Raw genomic sequence first — 22054 nt, forward strand, 5'->3', positions numbered from 1 at the left:
CCAGATTAATTAGAAAAATCCCCCATAACGGTAATTCATTTGACCGTAAAGAGTGTGTAAGCCACGCTGCTCGACCTATGCAGAGAATCAGTAATCTGCATCGCTCGTCATGCAGGCGCTGGATAATTGGTTGTTTTCAGAGTGTGTGTTCAAGGCTGAACAAATCTACATCATTTATCAGGTTGATAATCAACACTATATTTTATTATTAGCCTCGTAACCTGTGTTTGGGGTGAGATAATTGAGGTTCACTTTCCCTGCATGATTACAGAGTAGAAAAAAAACAGAAAAACATATGCACCGTTTTAAAGCCTCTGTCTGTTGTTGAACAAAAATTTTGGATTGATCCCCATATTTATGTTCTAAAACTAGGATACTGAAATAAGTATGAGAATATATACAAGTATTGATTAAAACAATCTTTTTTTTGATTATTAGATTGATTTTGACTGATATTTTCAGTGCTGGATTATTATTGAATCTTTTTTATTTTTTTAATGAAATTGTTTGGTTATCTGTATTATTTTAGCATTATTTATATTTTTATTATTACTTTTTAATAATTATATATATTAAGTTTTTGTATTTTTCATATTGATTTTATATCATTATTTAATATTTAATAATATATATAATATATATATATATATATATATATATATATATATACAATTTATATTTTGATATATACTTTATATGTGTGCATTTGTGTGCAGGATGGGCCTTTTAAAGTCAGTATGGATGAGGACAGCTCACTCAAAGACAAGCGCCAGTTGCATCTACGCCTATACCTGGATCACCATGGTAACTACCCGCTTTTTTTCTGTGCAAATATGATTGTATGGCTCGCCATCAATTTGATGCATCTTTATTGCTAATAAATGACTTTCTGCATGCAAGAAAATGACCAATCAATTGTGTTCTCGCAATGTCGTCTCCGTGTCAACCTATATACGTTCAAATGCCACTGTTGTAAGTGTGCTGTTTCGAATGCTTTAATAGCCATTTTGTTCTTCCATAGTGACATAAAGATGTTTGTTTTATCTCCTCTCATTCTGTCATAAATGTCAGCAGTTTTAGCAGCGTCTAAATGATGCATGCCGCTTTATAACTGTTTGATGACAGTAATACATGCTTGAATAAAATACAGCAGTGCACATGGCAAACCTCCAGTGCTAAACAGATGCACTGACAGCCAATCGAAAACCTGCATGAGGACGACATGTTATACAAGACTTCCATTTTTTCTCTGCCAAAGCAGTGTGGGCTTTCGTTCACTGCAAACAAACACTCACACACACATTTTTGTAGCCCGCCAGGCGTCATGGCTTATCGCGTTCAGCTTTTGTTGACTCACACAAACTGGCTTCACTGTTAAATGCATTTAACATGTGGTTGATGACACCAGAACTGAAGCTGTTGTGTGATTATCCAGATATGGATGTTGGTTAGATACCCGTGTTAAAACCGCATTTCAGAGCGATCAAATGAGATCTCTTTAGTGCCTCAAATGAAAATGAAAAATTAACTCAATGGAGAACAAACTGATTGTTTGCTTAAGTCTCCAACTTATCGGATATTTCTTTTATAGTTCCAGAAGAGACCTCAATAATGTCCCAATGTCCCAATGCATCTGATGTAAGAAGAGCTTAAAGTTGTTCTGCATAGTAAGCCTGGATGGAAGAAAGGCATAAGAAAGTATTGAAGTCACTACTTTGCGTCTTCTAAGCCATAAAAAACAACCTCTGAGCAATAAAATGGTCCTTTGGGTAGAGCTCTTGCTTCAAAAGTTAATTTTGCAGTTATTGTTTTATATGGAGGTTACATAGAAATGATTTAAATCCCTGCAATATTAATGGAAAGACAAATGAAGCATGTGTCTAGTGCTAACCATATGTTTGCACTATGAATAACTGCGTATAAGCAGAACGGATGCTCAGTTTCAAAAAATTTTAATATCATTGGGTCAGTTTTATGGTACAGGAAGGCACTGCCGATCTCCCTGATGCGATGGGGTTGCAAAATGAAATGTCAGGATTGGTTTGTCATGGTTGGCATGAGGTTGTATCAAATTACCTTACAGACTACTGCAGAATCCATGAATACTTTATCCGACATGGCCTGAATGAAGCCTGAAATGGGTCTTAAATTATCACTGTAAGGTAAGAATATCTAGTGCGGAACATCTGAAAAAAAAAGGGCGCTTTTAGATTTATGACATAAAACTTAAATGTGTAATAGGCTTGTAGATACTTGATGCTGGACATATTGTGGAGTTATCCATTTGAAAATCTTGTGTAAAAAATACATCAGAATCTGAATTAAATGAATTAAATTAGTTGTTCCCAGAATACCCAGAACTGTTGCTTGTGACCCAGAATCTTCTCTTTGGGTCACTTTGGTGCTGCTGAGACTGTTTTTCGTCATCGAGATTTCTTAGTCGCAGTCAGAATACCACAGCCTGTCGGATTGTATTCCTGTGTGGATACGAATGCATAAATGCATCTTTTTCTTGTTTCTGTAGGTGTGTAGTGTGGACAGGAGATGACAGGGTGTTTTTCTTCAATCCCACCATGCATTTGTCAGTATGGGAGAAACCAGTGGATCTGAAAGACCGTGGAGACCTCAATCGAATCATCGAGGACCCGCCTCATAAACGCAAGAAAGACTCTTTAGGTGAGATTTTGGCTGGAAATAATACTTAACACACTTATGTGGTTTCTGACCCATTTAATGGCAATTTTTATTTATTTATTTTTTATGAAGTCCAGATGGCGCAAAGTGAAACTGTATTTAATTAACATCAAAAGTTTAGCAAGTATGAAGTATAATTGAAACATCATCATATTTAGAAATCACACACAAAAACTGTTATGGAAGATTCAGTAAATGTGTTAACTATGTTAAAAAAAAAAAAAAAAAAAAAAAAGATGCCGTTAAACATATTTGGTCTAATGTCTAAATAAGTCTCATCTAAATATATCAACTTGTGATTTAAATGCATATTCCATGAACCTGTTATAGGATATATTACCATTCAAATAGCTTTTATTTTATTTGTACAAGACTAGACAAGACAAGACTTTACTGGCATTTTTCATTAATTAAAAGATGATACTGACCCCAAAGTTTTGAACAGTAGCGTAATACTAATGAGATCAGGTTGGCAAGCCCTACTGTAGCCTCAAGGTAGGACTCATTTATGTTCAGATTAAGTTGCTGAATCAGTGAAGTGTAACTCATGACTTTATGATATGAAATACCAGAGCAGAGCCTGTATAAAGGGATGAAGTTGACTGAAAGTTTAATCCTCACAGTGTGATAATGATGCTCAAGCAAAGTTTTAATACACCCACCAACTGCAGAACTGGTGTTCTCGTGGATTAACTAAAAGACGTAATCCAATGAAGCGGCTCTGCAAATATTGAATTAGTCTGGATCTTGTCTGGAAGTTATTATACGGTTGGCTTGATTTCCACAAGGCTTTTCATCTTTATTGATTTAGTTTTATTGCTGTTTCGTGGAGATTATCTATCGATGACCTTAATCTATTCAGTGTCTATAATTTAAATATGTCCGTTCGAGTAAATTTGTTCTTATTGTGCTTTTCGGATTAACAACCTGACATGAGCCAGGTACATTAATGCAGATCAACTGGATTTGTGCGCGTAAATCTTTACAAGCTTCTTGCATATTTTTACTAATTTATCGTTCATTTCTTTTGGTGATCTGTTTACAATGTTAAACCCAGGTACAGTTTAGGATATATACACTGATTGAAAGCATGATTTGCTCCATCAACAGACGATGGCTCAAATGCTGATGCTGATGACGACGATGAGGATGAAGAGGAACATAGTTTAAAGACCAAACGCTACAAGTAAGTGGGGTTGAACCAGCGAATCAAAGTCCATTTAAATTGATGAGGAGGATCTCGTAACAGACGTGTTGTATGTCACTCACCTCAATAATCGCAGCGCAACAGGAAGTCTCCGGTTTTGGTGGGCAACATCTGCACTCACAGCTTGATGCGAATTTCTCAATCTGTCTCTCTCAGAGATGATTTAACTTGAACAGGAGGATGTTTGAAGTACGCCCAGATGTCTGCGTAGAGACAAGAAAACATTTCGCATCTCGAGAAAATTTGAAGAGATTTTGTTTATGTTGCGTATTTCATTTCCGACGGTTTGGATTTGTCTACGATTTTTTTTCCTTGCGGCTGATACTAGTTAGGCTAGTATAGGCTGATATGTTTTTTAATACTCAATGAAAAATCAAGAGGTCAAGACAAACAAAGCGTGTTCAAACCGAAGTGTATGATAAAAACTAATGATAGCAAAAGAGGCAGTCGGAATTGTTGAATAGATGAAGTGACATATAATATAATATTTAAGTTGTGAGAGTTATCCATTTAGAAGTCTTTGGCAAAAACTTGAACTGCACTGTAAAAATGGATGTTTTAAGTTAAAACAGAGCAATGGAGTACATTTATAAGAAAAACATTTTTACAATCGCGTTTGAAAGCTACGATTGTCATGCACATCTTATCAGTGAAGCACAATTCTATTATCCGCATTAAATCTCCGTCTGAAGGCCTGAGGTCGGCTCTAGCGTATAAACTCCAAATACGCCCTGCAGAAGAAATCCAGGAAATGCCAACAGATCGATTTCCTGAGTAAACGAAGAGCGCTGCCATTACGAATTCTAATTTCCGATTGGATGCTCTTCTGTTTTGGTCTCCATAGGAGCCCATTTAAATAGTGTTTTTAATGTAGCTAAAGTCAACGGCTTCATGTTTTCTACATTAAACTTTGATGAGTGGGGCACTGATATATGATATATATGCATTTGCTTTTAAAAAAATTCAATAGATTTAACATAAGATTATCAGCTTGCAATAAATGCTAATTCAAATAGAAACACTGGAAACCATAAACGTGACGCAAGAGTCAGGCGACATGACTAATAAACACAAGACTACGACAATATATGATTTCTGAGTACTTATTATAATTTTCATTATAATAAAGTGTATAATAACGCAATGCTAATCGACATAGCATTTATCACTGCTTAGAATATTTTATCAAATATGTTGCATGCTTTAGTCTGTGTAAGAAGCCACATCATCTCACAGAAGGATTTGTTTCAAATACTCGACTGATGCTAATGTGGTAATGTAAACATGATTAAATGTGGTATTTTCACATACTTTTAGCTACACAAACAGCTGTCATAATTGCAGAATTCATTATTTAATTTCATAATCATACAATTATATTGTCTGCAATTTTTTTGTGGTAGTTAGTCTGTAAACTCTGTATAGTAAATGCAGCTCCATTTAATGGAGATTTACTACTACCGGTTTTACTGACATGACCATTGCATTCAATTAATCTTGCAGCCCTGCTTGCTACTTGTAATTACTTCTTTGTAATTTTTGTGCAGTAAAAGCAATTTCTGAGAAATTCTGCTGAGAGTAGTATCGGACTACGCTTGAAACCAATGTACCAATTTTAGCCAATCAGCTGTAAAAGGCGTGTCTACTTATGATGAGGTGGTTACATGCGTCTTATCTATCCTATCCTTTTGAGAAGAGGTGCGTTTGTTTTGGTGATTTCAAATATCTCAGAAATCACTGAAGGTGCAGCCTTTAAGCAATTTTTTTTTCTGAGTGAGAATTGTTTCTACAACTATTTTTTTCATTGTATCGGATAAACTATTAACAGAATTACTTATCAGAGCTGTTGTATATCTATTCCTTTGAAGACTAGACCATCCTGTTGATTGTGAAGGAAAAAATGGATCATCCCTTCGGATGGTTTTACCGCTGGAGCTCCGGATCGGCCACTTCAGAGACATGCTTCTGGAAAGAGGGGTGAGAAATCCAGTGATGATAACAACCATTATTTGGCCCACACATACAGAATTTGTATATCTGCACACACTTTGAATCTTAAAATGAAGTGGTGTAATTGACATGCAGTTATTTTGGATGGGCATCATTTAGCCTGTGTGTTTGGAACAGGTGTCCGCTTTCTCCACCTGGGAGAAAGAACTGCACAAAATCGTATTTGATCCTCGGTACCTGCTGCTAAGTCCAGAGGAACGAAAGCAGGTATGACACAAAGCTTTCACATCAGCCTCAATCAACCTCAAACATTAATAAAACTTCAAACTGCATTAACTCGACATTTCCACAGACCTACTGTGGTTTTAAAAAATGCTAGTAGATGGTATTGAGACCAAATGTCTTTTATCAAGGTAACTGTACACTTTACGTTATTTATTTTATTTTAATATTTCATTGATTTATTTGTTGTCCCTCAGATTTACGATCAGTTTGTCAAAGCAAGAATGAAAGAGGAGCATAAAGAGAAAAAGTGCAAACTCCAGCAAGCGAAAGAAGAGTACAGGAAACTGCTAGAGGAATCAAAAATCACATCCAGGTGAGCTTATAAAATAAGTGTGACTGCTTTTGCTGACTTGGTAATAAAATCTGTCTCTAGAGCGGATTATTTATTCAGCAAAGGTGTTAATAACTGATGGTCTTTGCAGTTTAGGTCCACGTTTCTTTGGGTTTGTGTATTTGATGATAACCTTGTTTCTTGTTAAAGGTCTCACACAGTACTAAATTCAAACACACCACGGGGATTAACACTCGGCTTGAAGTTTCATCTTTGCAGGTTGCACAGAGACTTCTTTCATTTTACTCTGTTCTTTACCAGATTCATTTATAGCGAAAGGAAGCGAAAATATGTGAATTAACACATTCGCAGCTCCGTCTTTAAACCAAAACATTTGTAGGAAGTCATCACTTTACGGTACTGAGTGATATATCATACAGATGCATATGCCTGCATTATGTCTATCCCCATCACTGATGGAATTTTCTGTCTGTCAGTGTTTTTACTGCTTTATGGTAGAAGGTGCTATTACACTTTTTGCATTTTATCCAGGTCTACTTGCCAAGCTCACTCTAAGTGGGACTTGAAATAGCGTTTTAGGTATGTGAGGTGCGAAGAACAAAGGAAGCTAAAGATCACAGCCTATAGTGTCAGTTGCTAAAGCTTCAAGAGGTGATGCTTAACTATTCAGCTATTGCTAGCTGGCCTTCATTATACTCTCCCGCCTATATCTGGGTCACGGCACCAATGTAACTCAACCGCTTGCTCTGAGTGGGACTTGGGAACTGGCGTTTCTGGCATGTGAGGCGGACCACGGGCATACTAACAAGGACACTAAAGACTGCATCCTCTAGTTTCAGTTAGGGAGTGAGGTTCTACTTTACTGCTCTATTTCCAGCGATGGAGGTGGGCACGCTAACAAGAATGCTAATGATTGCTTCCTCTAGCAAACAACGGCTGCTAGTGCACATTTTGGGATACACCCTGAGCAAAGACCACAGCCTCTAACATCACTCACTAGTGTGAGTCCTGAGATCAAGCCAATAAGGTTCATGTCTTTTTGAAAAGCCAGTGCTAATATTAAACTTGCATGTTACAGGGTTAGAGTAAAATTAGCCTGTCATTTACTTACATTTGAAGCATCCTAGGTGTATGTGACTCAGGCAAATCCAATCCCAGTATATATTAAACATTTTCCTGGGTCTTTTAATCTCTGTTATTGCACTGGGCGTGTGGTTCCATTTAACAGTATAAAACATGTTAAATAAGATGCATGCTAAATGTAATAAAACGTCTCTCACATGGCTCCGGGGGTGAATAAAAGGCCCCCTGTAGTGAATCCATGCATTCTGTTTCAAACCACAAGCAGTCCTGGTGGATGACATAAGATGCATTGCATTGCGTGATTAGGACGCAGCGGAGAGAGAACAAAACAAAATGGCAGTAATGAATTACAAGCACAAACCGAGGATTTGTAAAGAAAAATGTCAGAGGATTTTGATATAAACCAAGAGACTACATTTCGATTCGTCTTCTTCGTTTCTTCAGTCAGCTTTATTATGTAATATGCGAAATATGGATATTTATCTTACAAAAACCCATGGTTTCATTACAGGAGGAGTAAATTCACCCCACGGAGCCATGTGAGGGATGTTGTATTACATTTGCATGCACTTTATTTAACTTGTTTTAGACTGTTAAAAGGGAACCACTCGCCTACTGCAATAATAGAGCTTAGAAGAGTCACAACAATTTTCTATAACTCATATTGGATTCGACTGAAAGAAGGAAGGCGCATACACCTAGGATGCTCCAAAGGTATATAAAGACAGGCTAATTTTCATTTTTGGGCGAGCTAACCCTTTAACCCCTAATGCTAACAACTCAACTTTTGCAACTACTGAATTCCCTGACAAAAAAAGATTTTAGTTACGAGTTCAGGAGATAACAAATGCATCAAAATGAGGGACGTTTCTTTTGTGATTTTGTGCTCTTTAGTGTTCTGGGCAGGTTCACGTGTACTTCAGAATAAAGACCTTCAGGATCTCCTTTATATAGAGAAGGCTTTCAAAGTCTAGCCTAAAAACAACCACAATCAGACCTCTTACAACTCAACAATAGTGGACCATCACACCGATGACGTAAAACATCTGATGACCATCAAGGATCTCATTCTGATGTTCTCTTTTCCGCAGGTCGACGTTCAAAGAATTTTTCCGAAAAGTGCGGAAAAGATCCGCGATTCAAACTAGTTCTGAAGAGGAAAGACCAGGAGTTATTTTTCACGCAGTTCGTCGGTAGCGTTAAAGAAGCGAGACAAGGAGAATAGAATTCGTCTGAGGAAGATGAGATGAGTCTTTTGAAGCCATGAACTCTTTCACAATACTGTGAACTGATTTCCTGTGGCCGTTTATCACAATGTATACTGTGATACCATCTGCCCATACGTCTGAACGAACCACAAGGGCAGTTTGCTTTTTAACGACTAACTCACACACAAACCGAACAAAGGCAGATCCAGCTGAGTTCAAGCAGCAGTTTGGGAATGAACTCTGAATATCTGAATCTGTTTCATATTGAAGCTCTTAATCTCCGGTTTGACTATAACAAGGCTCCTAAATCACCACGCTGAACACGAAAACAGAGTTTGACTCGCTGGAAGTATCTAAAGCCATTGACCTGTGCACACAGGCGGAAAATGATTTTTATAATCAATTGTACATAAGTGTTGATATGCCTGGCGCTGTGCTAAAAGTGACCGTAGAAGTGAAACTATTTTGTCAGAGTGCGACACAGATTCTCCACAGCATCTGTGAGAGTCGGTAAGTGGTGTTGTGTATCGCTAGAATTTTTCAAATGTTGTCTAACGGTTTGTTGTAATTACATTTGTCATGATATCGTAAAAAAATTAAAGTGATACTTTTTACTGAAAATTCATGTACAGTTCGGTGAAGTGTTGTAATACTTCACCCAAAACAAACATTTGCTGACAATTTACTAACCCTCATGCCATCTAAGACGTACCGTAGATTAGTTTCTTCATCAAAACCACGGCTTCTCTGCAGTGAATGGGTGCCGTCAGAATGAGAGTCCAAACAGCTGATAAAACAATCACAATAATCCACTAGTAACGCTCAATTTCTCTTAACCCTTTTAAACTCGACTGCATGTCAGATGGCCTGAGGGTGAATACATTTTCATTTTTTTGGGTGAACTATTTCTTTAAATAAGAGCAAGTGGATTGTGTTTACAGTAAATGAGAAATTTAATTGAAAGGACTGTTTAGATGTGTTTGGCTGCATTCAATTCATGTAGCTATTTGTAAGTATGAATAAATAAATTATTTTATTTTATTTATTATAGTTGAAATGCAATTTTACATTTTTCTGTCAGCTTTTATACGCACCAAAAACTATATGCAGGGCTCAACAATATAGTTTTTCCCAAAAGGTTTCAGTCATTTCTCTGCATCGATCTTGAATATAAGCATTAAACATTATTTTATTTGCAAATTAAGATGTGACATTTTTTCAATCAATTTTTTCTTTTCAAAATGCTAAAGTCAGAATTCGATATAAAAAAGGTAAAAAATGGCAATATATAAACGAACAATTATGAGAAAAAGGCAGAATTGCAAGATGTTAATTCTTAGTTATTATTATAGCTTGCATTTTTAATAAAGTCTAAATTGCAAGTTAAAATGCCTCACTTTTTTTTTTCCGTGTATGTTTTGTTTTTTTTTCCAATCTTATCATTTTTATCATTTAAAAGATGCATTTAAGAACATTGTAAACTCATTCTCAGTTTCAACAAATCACTTATTTTAGCAAGAGAGATAGCACTGGAAATACTGAGTCAACAATAATGTTCAAAACCTCCGAGATATTTGAAATGTATGAAAACACATGATTTTTGGATGTGAAGTGCTGATAGCAAAGCTTCGACCCAAAAAGGAAAGTGACCTTTAAGAAACTGCCCAACTCTGACCCCAGGCTATCATCCTTGTTGTTGAGCCTTGTTTTTGTTACCATGTAACAAGTATGTATGTTATCATGTTGACATTTTTCACAGTGTTAAATTAATTTTTTGTCATTTTTACTGTAGCTTTTAATCGGCAAACATTTTATTTATAATTATTTTTGTTGATATTCAAATGAAAGTCTTATTGTGGAAAATAAAATAAAAAGTGATTTTCAAATAAACAAATTTCTGATTATAAATATGTAATGCACATGATTCTAGCAAACCATCAAACAATTTTCCAGAAAACACTAACCGTTCCTTCATTAACTTTTACATGCCAGAAAAAAAATGCAGGTTTAATGTTCGGTTTCATTTGTGTTCCTAGATGTTTCAGGCAAAATTGCAATTGTATGTGACATATTTCTTGGGCGTCAAATTTTAAAAAATCTTTTTTTAGTGACATTTCTTGTTTGGTTTTTTATCTTCATAAGGACATTGGGCATTGAGCACTTGGGTTCAATGTTGTGGCCTGCTTTCATCTGTATTGCTTGCAAACACGAAGCTCAAATAACCAACAACAAAGACTGTGTTTCATCAGTAGCACCCTCATTATTTTAACACCGGAGACAATAAGACAAAAAAGAAGGCTGAATATTTAATGAACACGATGCTAAGGCTGAAAATAAACTTGCATTTTCTAGCCATAGCCTAGTGATTATTTGAAAAATCTTGCACTATAGAGATTCTAGATATTCTTTTCAATATTTAGTCATTGTTCAGCCCGTCTTGGACAGATGGGGTCAAGGAAATCAAGGACCAATGATTTCTGCAGCTGTCCAGATAATACAGCAAAAATGGTAACCAGCAGCCAGTAAATTAGAGTGGGCAAGTTGAAAAACAGTGATAGGGATATTTACCCTGAAATCAAAACTGTATGACTTAAAAGAACTTGAATTAATTTGGACTACTTTTATGGTGCACTTTGTCAGCTTCACAGTAATGGTCACTATGAAAAAGCTGTTTTTTTTTTGTAGATTTTTTTTAAGCAACCGCTTCTTGTGTTTCACAGAATAATAACGGTCTACAGTTAGAGTGAGTAAATAATGATGGTAATTAAATTTTGGGGTCAACTGTTAATATAGGCTCATTAATAACCTGAAAGAACACCACACTGAGACACTTTGTTTCAGCTTTAATCAAAGTTTGAAGGAAGAAACAATGATTTTCAAGGACACAGACAGTGAAGAATGAAAAAAAATATTCAATTATCTTGTCCAGTCATCGTTTAGAGCCTGTTTATTGACTTCATATAATAAAATAGCAAATTAAAAAATACCACAGCGTTTACTGAAACACAACACATCTTAATATACAGTAGTACTTATGGAATAGGAGACTGGCGATAAGACTTTTAGCATAGATCATTGAATTCAATTAAAACAGTAGCATCTCGTTCAAAAATTATGTGATATCACTGCACCTGCTGTGGTCATGGTGCACGGCAGCAAAGTTTCTTTGAGTATCACACCGGAATGAGAGTATAGTTCTAAAATATAGAAAGTCTTTGGTCATTTTTGAATGTGATAATACTGGTCTAATTGGATTTAATGATCTGTGCTAAGCTATGCTAAAAGTGTTATCGCCATACCCGGAGATTGGCTGAATAGATTACAAAATGGTAAAACGTATTAACTCTGGGGTAGTCAGAGAACGGGCCTATTTCCAAAAAGTGTTGTGTTCCTTTAGCAATAAACAGCATTTAAAAAACATCTTTAAAACCTTTAAAGGCTGCATAAAATGAAAATTTTGTATTAAATCACTCACCATCATGTTGTTGCAAACCAGTAAGCCCTGTGTTCATCTTCAGAGCACAAATTAAGATATTTTTGATGCATATTAATGCAATCCGTCAACGTCCATGATCAACGTTAAGTAAACAGCATGGAGATTGGTCCATATGAATCGAGGTACAACCGAAATTTTATGAATGTACGAAAATGCTTTCTGTATGCAAAGAAAACGCTGCAGAGAAGACAAACTGTTGAATAAAGTAATTATTTGTGTTTTCTTTGTCACAAAAAATTATTCTCGTAGCATTGTAAAATTACGGTTAAAGCCCTGATGATATTTCCCATTAAAATATTATCCACTCTCTCATTTTTAAAGCAAATTAGATTTCCTGCAAAACGCGCGTCACATCAAAAAGTGTCAACCTCATGAGAAAATCCTCTTGTAGAAACTTCCACGAATATTTCTCTCTGACTCATGTTTCTCGCCGCTATGCGGGCATGGGGAATGATGGAGAATTTGGCTACTGGCATTGAGGTCCAGTGCTCGTTTACTGGGTGACGGAGCCGTCTGTAGTGCCGCATTCCCTCTGCACCTCACACAGGCTGATTGAAGCGAATCACTGGTGAGGAAAAGTCAACAACCCTTCTCCATCAGTGTCACCTCAATGAAACACAGCTATAAATAAGCACAGGGACAGCAGACAGTGTGCTGGCAAACTGTTTTATGGGGGAGTAAACTCCATTATGGCTCCACGGGACATCCATACACTCTGGCTTTATTCCAAGCATGCGTCTACTCCTATCCATAAATGAAACTGCAGGTCGCTCTGGTGCAGGATCAGGGAGGGAAAGCTTAGGGTGAGAGATCACTATACAGTACACGACCCGACTGGAAGAGCATTGCTGTAGACGTTTATGAAAATGCAAAAAAAAATGCAAGTTGAGAACATGAGAACCACAACGTATGGTTCATATGAAAACAAAACAAAACAAAAAATACTGGCTTCCTAAGAAATGATGAGTGCGAGTAAAAATGACAATTATTGGAAGTCTTTACTAGAGCAACAGAGAGAATATATTAATGGAAGCTGATTCTAGCACTCTATTCAGCATACACTTTTATTTAGACTTAATATTCAGTGACAAATGTATTATCTAATCCTAATTATGCAAAACAGCATTTTCCTCGCTCTTGAATTAAAAGTGTTCGATTTACTACAGATGATGCTAACATTTAAAACACCATTGATGGAAACACCTGCAAAAACTGATTTTCTGAAAGCATCATTATATTACAACCTTGAGAACTTTAAAGGTCCCACGTCGTACACATTTGTGGACTTTTATTTTATGTCCTTAAGAGTATATATTTGTGGTATAAGTAACAAAAAACATCTCAATAGGTTTTTACAGCTCCTTTCTCAGAATCTTTATCAAAAGCAGGATTGATGTCGGCCTGTCTAATGACTATTTATGAGCCTCTCTTGTGATTGGCATGTTTTTTCAGAGTGATGTATATATCTTCATCATGACTAGATAGACACGGTGAGTTTGTCCTTATTATACACGTTCACCTCATAGTAACAATCCTGTCAGATCATCTACCCTTGAGTGTACAGTTCGTCCGATCTGGTTTTGTCTGTTAAATACTAGGGGTAGCAACGCAGAGAAAGGGGAGGTAACCTTTCCCTGTATGACGACATAAAGGGAAGATTCCAGATTGGGCCATCTGAGCTTTCAGTTTCTCAAAGGGGAAACGGGATACCCAGGACTCGGTTTAAACCTATGGCCATTTCTAGCCAGTGGGGGACCATAAGCAGGCTAGGGGAACTCATATTAAAAACACATACATTGAAATTGTTATGCTCTGGAACCTTTTACATTCACAGATCAACACCTATTTAGAATGCAAAGACGTTGGCCAAGTAAAGTCTTACAATTAAAGTAGCAAACTGAAAGTGGGAGAAACATACTCTAAGTGAGATTATGGCCTTCTGAAGTCATTGAATGCTCAACATAAAAGTCATTAAACAGCATTTACAGACTGTATCATGAAGAATCAAAGTTCCCTTGATGTTTTTGAGTTAGAGTTCACTGTACCATGAAGAAATAGTGTAACTTTCAAAACTCTCTACTCAGTGAAAAAAGACTGAAACCAAGCTGTAAAAATGGCTCACCCAGTCAATAGATTTTAACATATGAAGTCATGGTTAAACAATAAGATGAAGTCTTTACAAAGAGGCTATCAGTGTAGGATGGAAAATTAAAAATCTATTGCATATTACATCAAAGAGCAAACCTGCTAACTCGTTTAACATGCAAAGAGAGTATAGCAGCAGCTAAAAATGGCCTATTTAAGTCGACGGGTGAGAAAGAGGGTGGGAAATGGTCATAGAACTCTAAAGAAAGACATACTAACTGAAAGATGAATATAAATGAAAATGAATGTTATGATCCCTACTTTGAATAAACATCCTTTGAGGTCAAACGCTAACCAAACAATCCCGCTTTAGAATAAATCAAAAGCGTGGCTCAGCAGAGGAAATGTATAGGAGGTAAATTAGACACGGCATCGTCTGCGACCGGTCTGGAGCGCTTACGCAAGCACATGTCTCTTGAAACAGGGGAAAATGAGTTCCTTAGAATCAAACATGCGCAGAGAAGGACGAAAGGATGGAAAAAGAGATTAAAACGAGAGCGTGCCGGTTTGAGCGGGCGCAGGTGCAGCACTGTTGTGGTAATGCATCACAATCAATACTGATCAAGACGTGGAAATCAGACATCTAAACTAACCGATGACAGGAATTCGGAAATGCATTTTACATTAAAATGGAAATGACACTAACAGAAAAAAAAAAAAATCTAACGCCTTTATATTTTTCACTATCCAGTTTTTTAGCAACACAATAGCACACTACCTCTTCAAAGAGCAGATTTGAGATATCATGGAAGAAATAGTTCAAAGAAAAGAGATCATTTACTAAAAATGTACCATATTCACCCTCAGATTTGAAGAAATTTAGCATTATCACTTGCACACCTAATGATCCTCTGCAGTGAATGGGTGCCGTCAGAATGAGAGTCCAAACAGCTGATAAAAACAAAACAATAAGTTACAACTAATCCACATGACTCCAGCCTTTTAATTAACATTTAAGAAGAGAAAATCTGCATGTTTATAATAAACAAACTCTTCATGCAGACATTCCTAACTTCAAACAAGTCCTATATCCATTATATTGAGTCGAAATATCGTCTCATTTGAATCATTTGAGCTTACAAGTAAAACAATCCAAAAAAGTTCTATAATATGTTGTCAGATTTAGTTTCATTCTGACAGAACCCATGCTAAACAAACTCATCTACACCTCGGATGGCCAGAGGGTGAGTCAAATCGTCATTTTTGAGTGAACCATTCCTTTAATGTCCATACTTATGATGTATTATTCACCTTTGTTCATTAGTAAGCACTAGCGATAACGAAAAGAGTCGGGATGCAATAATGATGGAATGAATAATGATGCTTTCTACAAGCACCACTAAAAATAAACATCTTTGAATCATAACATTGTGAAATTATGAATAATATAATGAGATTAAAAAAAAGTACAACAACAACTAAACTAAAAGTCTAAAACTTCACAATGTTAACTTGAATATGAATGCACTCATTAGTGAGAAATTCACGCGTTCAGAAAAATGTAACCAAGTCTATACCGTGTCCATGCGGTCATCCCAAAACTATCACCCATGTAATATTTATGAGAGCGCAGTAAGGCTTGCTTGTTAGTGGCTGTGAGAGAATCATCCCGCTTTGGCCAGCAGGCGTGTTTAGGCTGTGGACCCCTGGTGCCCCTTCATCCACTAAACAAACTCTTTACTGTGGGATCCGACAGCACAGTTTGTTCCAGCCGTTTGGTGTGCGGGTTCCCTTGTTTGTTATAAAACAACCACACAACTTAAAGAGAACGAAGACAACATGTGTCCCTCAGAGCTATCTGGTGCGCTCTTCCTGCCAAGTGTGTTTGTATTTCAACGTATCTTGTGCTGTTGCGTAATAATACCCGATATTTTTCTTGTATCTTGCATGTGGAGAAATCAAGTCATTTGCACCAGCATGGCATTTCTGCCCTTAGTTTAATAATTCATGGTTTTCAACTCTGAAGTACATCAGCCACCATATACATATATATGTTATTACTAGCTAAACAAAATATGAACTCCAAAACATTTGTTAAATAATACTGTAATTGCGATATTATTTATATATATATATATATTAGCCACAAGCTGCAGTGCATTTTGGGATCTGTGCTTTCGTCTGTTTAACATAGCATTATCAAGTAAAATTTATACGGTTACAAATTCTCACCAGATTGTGCTCAGACGTTGCTGAACTTAGTTACACATACATTATACATAAAGTTAAAGACATTGAAATAGACAGAGACACATGAAAGACATAAAAACTACCACATGAGGTGATATATGCAAAGCTGCTGGGCAAAAGCTGTGGATTTCATTTTCATTCCTGCAGGTCGAACATTTGTTTCTAGAAATGTCCGATTGATTGTGAGCAAACGCATCTGCACCTGTGGCCATTTTTATGAAGCATCTGATGTCTGATATATCTAGCATTTATACCGATCCCTGTCATAAAAGCTTCAGTTTAGCCCCTTTGGCTTCATGAATTCTATCGTGCAAACGCAGCTCTGCGCTCTCCAGATGCTCTGTCAGACCAAAAAAGGCTTTGTATGACAGTATATATTACATGCAGCTCAGATCTTTAAATCAAAATCAGATTTGTTTGTAAACTGGATATTAAAGATGTCAATTACGCTCCTTCATCGTGCACTCTGAATATTTCAACATCACATCAAAAAATCCAAACTGCTCGTTCTGTGTTTCCAAATTCAGATAAATCTTTAGCAAGCTGCTGTTTGATAGAGCCGACTCTGTTAGAGCTAATTTCGGTTTGCTCGCTGCTAATTAGTGGACATTCAGGGCTTTAATCAATATCAGAGAGAATACAGATGGTATTGAATGAACGGCAAGCACTGTGAGGTTTCTAAAGATGACACATCCCATGCAATAATTCTGATTATAGCCTTATAATCTACATACATACAGGCAGGGCGCACAGTGGGATGCCCTACACATGACTTATAGTTAATGATAAACAGTGAAAAAATGACCTAGTTTTAACAGATAATCATGGTTTTGCTGTGGCTGACATCACCAGTATGAGGAATTTGTCATCATTTACTCCCAAATCATTCCGGCTCTCATTTTATCTCCTCCGTGGGACATAAATCCAATGCTTTCTTGACAATGTCCAAGATTATGTTATCCAAGATAAGTGAACAGTGATACATACAGCAAAGATCCCAATGAACAAAAAATATATAGTACATTTTATTTCAATGATTTTAAAACTTTTTTTTTCCCAGAAAACGCTCAACTTTCCTGAATGCCAATAGTTTTTGTAATAAAGAGAACCTACAATTAATTTTTATTCTACATTTATTTACATTTTTTATTTTATGTATTATTACCATACACTATTATGCATGGAGGTTTTTGTAATAACACAAAAATATTTTATACAGAATGTTCTCTAAAGTTTGTATTTAGGTTTTATTTTTCTAATGAGAAATTAACCTCCCCAGAACATTAAGTAACCGTTTTTACTAGGGTTATGGGATTTTTGCTGGTTTTAGTACGCCACAAATATATAACTGGCATGAAATTAATCAGCACATACCTCACTAATTAACGATGTTCATATGCGTTCAAGCTGTGCATTACTCAAATGCATTTAGCCACTCGGTTTAGCCGTGGACAGAGCCCAAGCGTCCTAATCCAATGAACATTTAGAATGTGAACCATTTCCGATGATTATTACGTTGCATTCATCCATCCATCTCTGAATATTTACAACAGTCTAGAAAAGAAGCCAAACCACTTGCCTTCGTGAGCCTTATTATACAGTGATAAATTAAAAACCTGCAACTTAATGTCCCTTAAAATGAAGACGCTTTGTGGGGCTGACTGCTGGTATTATTCTAGCTGACAGTGCATTGGTCATTTAGCAGACTGCGATTTTGCCATTTCGCGTTTGTGTGCAGCTCGTGCCAGTTGCCAATTCATCAGCCGGCTATTTGCATATGCAGAGCAGCAAGACAATCTGCCCCGGACCATTTTATAGTTTATGCGTTAATGGTGAAACGCAGCCGCTAATGAAACACTGTTCGATTTAATTTTGATAGTTCAAGAAAGAAGTCCAAATGAGACAATGCTGCACTTTGCAGAGTCATGGGGCAGTAGTCAGCACACGTGCTCCTGATCCAATACCCTTCTCCTGTTTAATACATTTCTGTCATCTGAGGCTAACACTGAAGTTGCAAGCCCCCAGTTGTTCTGAACGATTTTTCACTTTCTTCTACTATGGAGACCCAGTGGGGGTCTATGGTAGACCATAGATATGCATGGTGCAATGTGGAGTTTGGCACATTGATTGAACCCTTCAGACTAGAAGCATTATTTTTCATGCAGAGTTCAGCACTTATATAATCATTCATGTACTGGCCCAGTGTGTGTTTGCTATTTGAAACTCAAGTAAATGCATTGTCATTCTCTCCGTAAAGCACCCATAGTATGTAGGCTGACAAAATCATTTATATAACCATTTGTTTTTCTATTGCTGCTCACCTTAAAGGACCTGTATTCCAATCCTATGGGTGAATCAACCACAATATTTGTTGTCTGCTGTCTGCGACATCTATTTCCAGTCTGTAATGGTCCATAGAACCTCCCGATTCACCAAAGAACATTTCCAAGCAGCAATTGTCGAGGATACATAAATGACATGGACAAAGAGATACACAATGGATCAATGGACAGCAGTCTTCCCTTGCCAACAAATGGACAGTCAGGAAGCGGTTAGACAGCTGGAAAATCACTGGAAATTGAGTGAGAAAGAATCTCGGCGAGTAATGTACCACTTACTGGAGCTTCATAACCGCACTGTTACATATGTGCTGGCCAGAACAAGACAATGTTGTACAAGAATACATAGTGGTCTCACAAAGACCTAAGACCAGAAAATATATATATATGATTTTGGATTACAATAATTTAGGCTGTAAATATATAATAACTTTAGACAAACACAAACACACACACACACACACACACACACACACACACACACATATATACATTTTTTTTTTTTTTTTTTTAACCATGGTTGCCCTTTAATGATTTTGAAACGCAAAACAATTGATGATGGTTGTTGAAACCAAAGGAATGCTAGAGCAAGAGAGACACTATTTATGGAATCTGCTCCTAAAAATGATTGAGGCAAATATTGGATTTCATTCAGCAAAATACGATGCAGTGCCACATAATCAGCATTTCACAATGATTTGTAAATGTGGCTGAACCAATCAGAATCAAGAGCCAGAACTATCCATAATCATCTATTAAAAGAGCAACAGGCCAGTTGAGACTACGCGTTATCATGAGTAAAACCAATCGAGGGGAAAGAATTCCACGCCAGAACTGTCTGTTTCATAATCTAATGCACATTTTAAATGCCTCAAGTGAACACTAGAGCGATTCTAAGCTTTCCAGACCTACATTTTCATTTTAGACAGCAGCTCTTTTGACAAATTGTTTTGTGTGCGGTTTATGATTTATATGACTAAACTCATTTCTCATCTGAAATTCCACATGTGCTTTCTGTAAAGAAAATTGTGCTGTTTTTTCCCCGCGAGGCACTAAAATATTTGTCTGCAGCAATTTGTGTAGAAACATCAGCAAATCACATACTGAGTTTTGAGAAATGAGTGGGGTTAAACAAAGGTTCCGCTCACATAAGTCGCCCGACCGCATGTTGTCTGGTAATTTAACGGAAGAACAAGAGCTTTGATTTAGAAACAAAACCCTGTTGTTGTTGCTTTTAAACATGTAATCCTCCCTCTTTCCTTCTGCATGCCCGTGTGAGGTAAAAAGGTCTCTGGCTTCTCTGAATATCTTAGCTGTGGTCTGTAATGGCCAATCTGGCAGGGTGGCAAATGGCTCCCTGACTCTTGAAATATTCACCAAATCCCCAATTAGAGTTTCGTGTCACCTCTCCCATTTGTCAGTGCCTCATTTGGCTGGGGTTTTGCTCTCTCTAGCAGGAGATGTGCCACTTTCGATGACTAATTAATCAAATCTTGGCACTTTTTCAGGCGCAGAGGCAAAGTAATCTTCTGTCTATAGGGAATGCGTGTAAAATGTTTATTCCATACGCTACTTTAATCTATCATTTACAGGTGATTCGCACAAGGACGAGGTTGACCATACGCTGCTTTCTCAAGGGGCTCATTAAGAAGTAAAACAAAGAACTTGCTTCATTTATTAAAATATTTATCAGCAATATTTACCAAAAATTATAAAGTCTGAGACCACTAGTGAAAATGATTTCATTATTATTATTATTTTATACTTTATTTCTGGATTTTTCATTGCATAATAATTTGAGTTAAAAAGAATATACTTTATTGGGTCTGTAATTTATTTATTTATTTTTTATGTTTTTGAAAGAATGAATGCTCACCATCTCCAGCATTTATTTGATAAAAAAAATAGAGTAAAAATAGTAATATTGTGAAAATTATCCATTTAAACCACTTTTTTTTTAACTGTGATAAATATCCGTTTGATTTTTGAGTAGAAACGTCAAAATAATATATTTTATTTTAATATTAACATTATAAATGTTTTGATCAACTGAATGCATCCAAGAAAAATGCTCCGAACTTTTTGATCCCAAACGCACACAGTAATACTGGTAAGTCAAGCTCATTTTCACAGTGCTTGCAGACGTATTTCCTTACGCAAACAGGTTAAGTTCAGACTTCACAAGCATGCTGGATTTGCATGGAAGTTCGCTCTGTGACGCTCTATCAAATATTCACTTCAACCATGACATGTCCTACATTGACTTGCGTGAGTTCCACCTAGAAGATAAACCGAGCAAATTGGAAAAACATACATACGATTGCTACAGATTTTAGAGCTCTTTGATCATGGCAAGGTGCTGGGATTTTGAATATTGAATAAGGCACCTGGGACTCAATCAGCTGTCACGTAATTATTGCATCTAAATTTAGCTACTTCAACATACACAGCTACTTGCAAATGGTCGCTCTCCTAAAGCAACATCAACTTCATCTTTAAAAAGCAGACATGGTAAAGATTTTATTTTTTATGTTCAAATGCAAGAAATTTATTTGCAGCTGTAGGAATTCAAATGGACTGCAAAAAAACAAACAGTAAACAGATCTCGCGGTCCCTTGAGACTACTGACTGCTCATTTAATATGTAAAACAACTATTTTACCATTGCATTTATTTTTAGCACCTCTTTCCTTTCAATGCCACATTAGCGAAAGCAGTGAGTCAGATTTATTGCTGAGAAAAAGCATTCGAAAATAGTCAATTAAGTGCATAATGAGCACTAGTATGGCATGTTTATGCTGCACATTTTGCCTGCTGCTGACTAAATGACTGACACTGCAGCAGAGAGTGTTTAACACTGTATAGTTCTGAACTCACCAACTCAGCATTTTAAAAGCCGTTCATCCGAAAATGAAGTTCCTGTCATTGTTTTTGTGGATATCTTCAAGGATCGCCTTTAAATACAAAGAAAAATCTGATTTTGGGCTGAAATGCATAGCTAAAATGCGAACCAAAAGCATTCAAAGCGTATAATGCCCACACGGCCCAATTGGCAAATAATCATTCTGACTTCATTTCAACTCACTGACCAAGTTTAAAGGACTGAACAGAGCTACATTAGTCTCGGTTAAAAGTGACATCCCAAGATTGATAGTTTAAGGAACTA

General features: G+C 36.6%; 1 protein-coding gene across 1 annotated transcript in view; it reads left to right on the plus strand.

Annotated features, from left to right (window-relative positions):
• LOC122355345 (transcription elongation regulator 1-like protein) overlaps positions 1-8761 on the plus strand; it is a 76918-nt gene extending 68157 nt beyond the window's left edge. The window contains 10 exon segments of the mRNA XM_043253517.1: positions 717-765; positions 768-804; positions 2525-2676; positions 3805-3880; positions 5770-5878; positions 6029-6118; positions 6331-6449; positions 8603-8618; positions 8620-8706; positions 8708-8761. Of these exon segments, the coding sequence (XP_043109452.1) occupies positions 717-765; positions 768-804; positions 2525-2676; positions 3805-3880; positions 5770-5878; positions 6029-6118; positions 6331-6449; positions 8603-8618; positions 8620-8706; positions 8708-8761 (789 nt within the window).
• Positions 8762-22054: the final 13293 nt, after the last annotated feature.

This window comes from Puntigrus tetrazona, chromosome 12 (genome assembly GCF_018831695.1).
Source record: "Puntigrus tetrazona isolate hp1 chromosome 12, ASM1883169v1, whole genome shotgun sequence".
Taxonomy (NCBI): Eukaryota; Metazoa; Chordata; class Actinopteri; order Cypriniformes; family Cyprinidae; genus Puntigrus; species Puntigrus tetrazona.